This window comes from Pongo pygmaeus, chromosome 18, assembly GCF_028885625.2.
Source record: "Pongo pygmaeus isolate AG05252 chromosome 18, NHGRI_mPonPyg2-v2.0_pri, whole genome shotgun sequence".
In the NCBI taxonomy this organism is placed as follows: Eukaryota; Metazoa; Chordata; class Mammalia; order Primates; family Hominidae; genus Pongo; species Pongo pygmaeus.
In genome coordinates, this window is record NC_072391.2 from 12,998,417 (window position 1) to 13,002,173 (window position 3,757).

At 64.2% G+C, this 3,757-nt stretch overlaps 1 protein-coding gene across 1 annotated transcript; it reads right to left on the reverse strand.

Annotated features, from left to right (window-relative positions):
• Positions 1-573: 573 nt before the first annotated feature.
• On the reverse strand, positions 574-2,830 carry SOCS1 (suppressor of cytokine signaling 1). Its single transcript, XM_054453623.2, has 2 exons — positions 2,649-2,830; positions 574-2,091 (listed from the first exon to the last, which is right to left on the reverse strand). The coding sequence occupies exon 2, from the start codon at positions 2,039-2,041 to the stop codon at positions 1,400-1,402; it is 642 nt and encodes a 213-aa protein (XP_054309598.1). The 5' UTR covers positions 2,042-2,091; positions 2,649-2,830; the 3' UTR covers positions 574-1,399.
• Between the last annotated feature and the right edge of the window lie 927 nt (positions 2,831-3,757).

The window sequence follows — 3,757 nt, forward strand, 5'->3', positions numbered from 1 at the left end:
TGAAAATGACTCAGTTCACCATGTGTTGAGTACAACCCTCAAGTTACCAGCATGGCCCATGTGTCAGGCTGGCCAAAGACACAGAGTTGCCAGAAACCCAGGTCCTGGGCACTTTCTGGTGCTGTGGGCCAGCCCCACAAACGTCCTGGAGCCACCCTTCCCTTCCCTGGCTCCTGAAAACATCAACCTCCTCTATGATGTGCAGAAAGTTGCCCTTAGAAAGGTGGAAGCCCAGGGAGGCAAGGGGAATTGCCCTAGCCGCCAGCAGCACTCTCCCACCACCACAGACCACACAGCCTCCTTCTGGCTCCAAGTTGTGTGTTCACCAAAAAGTACACAAGACAGAACAGAGTGAGAAGAAGGAAGCTAGACCCAGCCCTGTATCCCTCATCTCATCTCAAATGAGTATCCCTTGACGCTGTCTCACAATGTGCCACTCCTCTGTCCAAAAACTCACTAAGCCCCCACCCCCACCCTCTTCCTGGAAGCTGTTGTGGTCATAGAACCAAAGAAGTTTCCTCTGTGTTATCCATTTCAAGCAGATAGATGCTCAGTGGACAGCCAAAAAAAAAGGCCCAAGTGTTGTCTTTGACAGGAATGGCCACGGGCAGATTTACTCACTTTTCCCTTCTGTAGAATGGAAATAAGAGCCCGTGCCTCACAGGGTTGTGTCTCTCTATATAGGATTAAGTAAATTTAAGCATGCAAAGCACAGAATCAGGGCTGGTACGCACAAAGTGCTCGAACGCGAGCTGCTGTCTTACCGGACACACGCCAAAACTAGACCAACCGTTTCTCTCCCTGGAGAGGTGTGGGTGGAACCGTGAGGGATGCCCAGCCACAGAGCAGGCCCTGTACACCACCTGCAGTCCAGCAGGTCAGCCTTAGTACCCTCTCCCCTGGACCTTTTCAGAACCAAGTTAGACTTTTGGCCAAAGCACACTCTCTAGAAACTTTTTTTTTTTCTTAAAAAAAACTTTCATAATAAAGTTTATTACCTAAACTGGCTTTTAAAAATATAAAATAGGATTCTGCACAGCAGAAAAATAAAGCCAGAGACCCTCCCCCAACCCCTGGTTTGTGCAAAGATATTGGGTATATGTAAACATGAAGAGGTAGGAGGTGCGAGTTCAGGTCCTGGCCCCAGATACAGTTAAGTTAAGCTGCTACAACAACCAGGGGGACCCAGAGGGAGCACCAGGAGGGGGAGGACCCCTTCAAGAGGTGAGAAGGTGACTGCGGCCTCGTCTTCAGCCGAGGGCGGGAGGCGCCTCGCCCCTACACCCACCCGCTCCCTCCAACCCAGGCGGGGGAGGGTACCCACATGGTTCCAGGCAAGTAATAACAGAAAATAACACGGCACCCCAGTTAATGCTGCGTGCACGGCGGGCGCTGCCGGTCAAATCTGGAAGGGGAAGGAGCTCAGGTAGTCGCGGAGGACGGGGTTGAGGGGGATGCGAGCCAGGTTCTCGCGGCCCACGGTGGCCACGATGCGCTGGCGGCACAGCTCCTGCAGCGGCCGCACGCGGCGCTGGCGCAGCGGGGCCCCCAGCATGCGGCGCGGCGCCGCCACGTAGTGCTCCAGCAGCTCGAAGAGGCAGTCGAAGCTCTCGCGGCTGCCATCCAGGTGAAAGCGGCCGGCCTGAAAGTGCACGCGGATGCTCGTGGGTCCCGAGGCCATCTTCACGCTGAGGGCGAAGAAGCAGTTCCGCTGGCGGCTGTCGCGCACCAGGAAGGTGCCCACGGGCTCGGCGCGCAGCCGCTCGTGCGCCCCGTGCACGCTCAGGGGCCCCCAGTAGAATCCGCAGGCGTCCAGGAGCGCGCTGGCGCGCGTGATGCGCCGGTAATCGGCGTGCGAACGGAATGTGCGGAAGTGCGTGTCGCCGGGGGCCGGGGCCGGGACCGGGACCGCGGGGCACGGCCGCGGGCGCGCGGGGGCCGCAGGCGAGGAGGAGGAAGAGGAGGAAGGCTCTGGCCGCCGTCGGGGCTCTGCTGCTGTGGAGACTGCATTGTCGGCTGCCACCTGGTTGTGTGCTACCATCCTACAGGAGGGGCCAGCCGGAGGGGTGGGCCATAGCGTCCGGGGGTGCGCTGCGGGGGAGACAAGGCGGTGAGCTGGGGCGCTGCGGGGCCGGGCAGGTGAGCGCCCGCGGGACAACTCCGGAGGGCGGCACTCCCGGCGGACCTGGCCCCAGGGGGCGAGCGCGGAGCACCAAGTCCGCGCGGATCCGTTCAGCCTCAGTAGACACAGCTAGAAAATGGGCTCTGTACTCCGCGGAGCTCTTCCCGGCGGGTGGGGGCTCGGTGGAGGCGGAGTCCGGCCTCCGGGCAGCAGCGAGAGGGGGGCGTGGAGAGCAGCCGGCTCTGGCTCCAGCCGTCCGGCCCCGGCTCGTCGCCCCGCGCCCGCCGCCTGCTGGCCAGGCTCAGATCCGCGCCTGGTCTGGGCGATTTGGGCTAGGGCCGGAGAAACGCTGTGCTGCGGGAGCCCCGCGCGCGGGGGGCGGCCTGGGTGGGGCCGGCGGGGGCCAGGGGCATGGCGGCCGCGACCCCATCCTGCAGCCCCCGAGGCCCGCCCGACTCCTGGCTGCCCTGGACTTCCCTCCCTCCTTCTTCCTCCCTCCCGCCTCCTCGCCCAGGGCCCGGCTCACCTGGCGGCGGGGCGCGGGGCGCCGCGGGCGGGGCGGCGGGGGGCTCCGGGGCGCTCCGGGGCGGCTCTCGCGCATGCTCCGGGACCAGTAGCCGTGCAGCTGCCACGGCCGCAGCTCGCTCTGCTCGGCGCCCGCCCCTGCGCCAGTCTTTTAAACCGGTTCGGAGGCGGGGCTAGCGACGGCGGGAGGCCCCGCCCCCTGCCGGCCCCGCCCCCAGCTCCACTTTCGGTTTTTCTTTCCGCGGTGGCGTCCGGCGAGGACCGCTGTGGCCCTGTTTCCATCTCCCCTGGACCCTCCCGCGGGGCCTTCTGCCCGCCTGTTCGCACCTGCCCCAGCACCCGCCCCTCGAGGGGCTCTGGCCCCGACCCTGCGCCTTCCGGCCACTTCTCGGACGCCTCCTTCGGACTTGGCGACCCCGCTTTTGCCCCGCTACCTCGGGTTCCACTTTCTGCTGCCAGGCCCTCTTGGGACGCTCCCTGACACACCCTCCTCCGCCCCAGGTGTCTCCACACCCGCGGGGGGCAGAGCCCTGTCCTCTCCTGCCCTGCAGCCAGATCTCCCCAGGAGGTCACAGAAGGTGTCCCCAACCCTGAGCCTGACCCCACCCCTAGACCCCCTCCTAGCCCCTGCTCCACCCGCCGTCGACTCCCTCAGTCGCCCGCCCTGCTGTCCCGAAGCCCCGGGCGGCCGCGGTCTCTGGTCTTGGCTCGGGCTTCCCGGGAAGCGGCAGCCTGACCACAGGCTTCAGAGGAACTCCTGGCGGCGCGGGCGCCTCCACCCCGGCCCAGTTCCTAGGAAACTGGGCGGGGCCGGGCAAGGTCCCTGGTGGCCTCGACTGCCCTCCCTGCGCTCCCACTACCCGGCTGCGGAAGAAACTGAGGCCGGGGAGGGGCTGGGATTTGCAATGGCTTGCAGATTGGGAACTCTGGACCTGGATCCCGCCTTCCCCGTCTTCATTTTGGGGACAGGAGCAGCTGGACGACATCAAATTGGAGCCCAGTGAAAAAATGGTGCATTCTCAGACGTGATGAATCCCCAAACCTGGTTTCCTAGCCCTCCTCTCCCCCGACCCCTTCCTCATAGATTTCCCCTGCCTACTGCTCCGTCAA

Excerpts from the sequence above, each read along its gene's own strand:
- SOCS1 (XM_054453623.2), bottom strand. The coding sequence starts at position 2,041 with ATGGTAGCACACAACCAGGTGGCAGCCGACAATGCAGTCTCCACAGCA.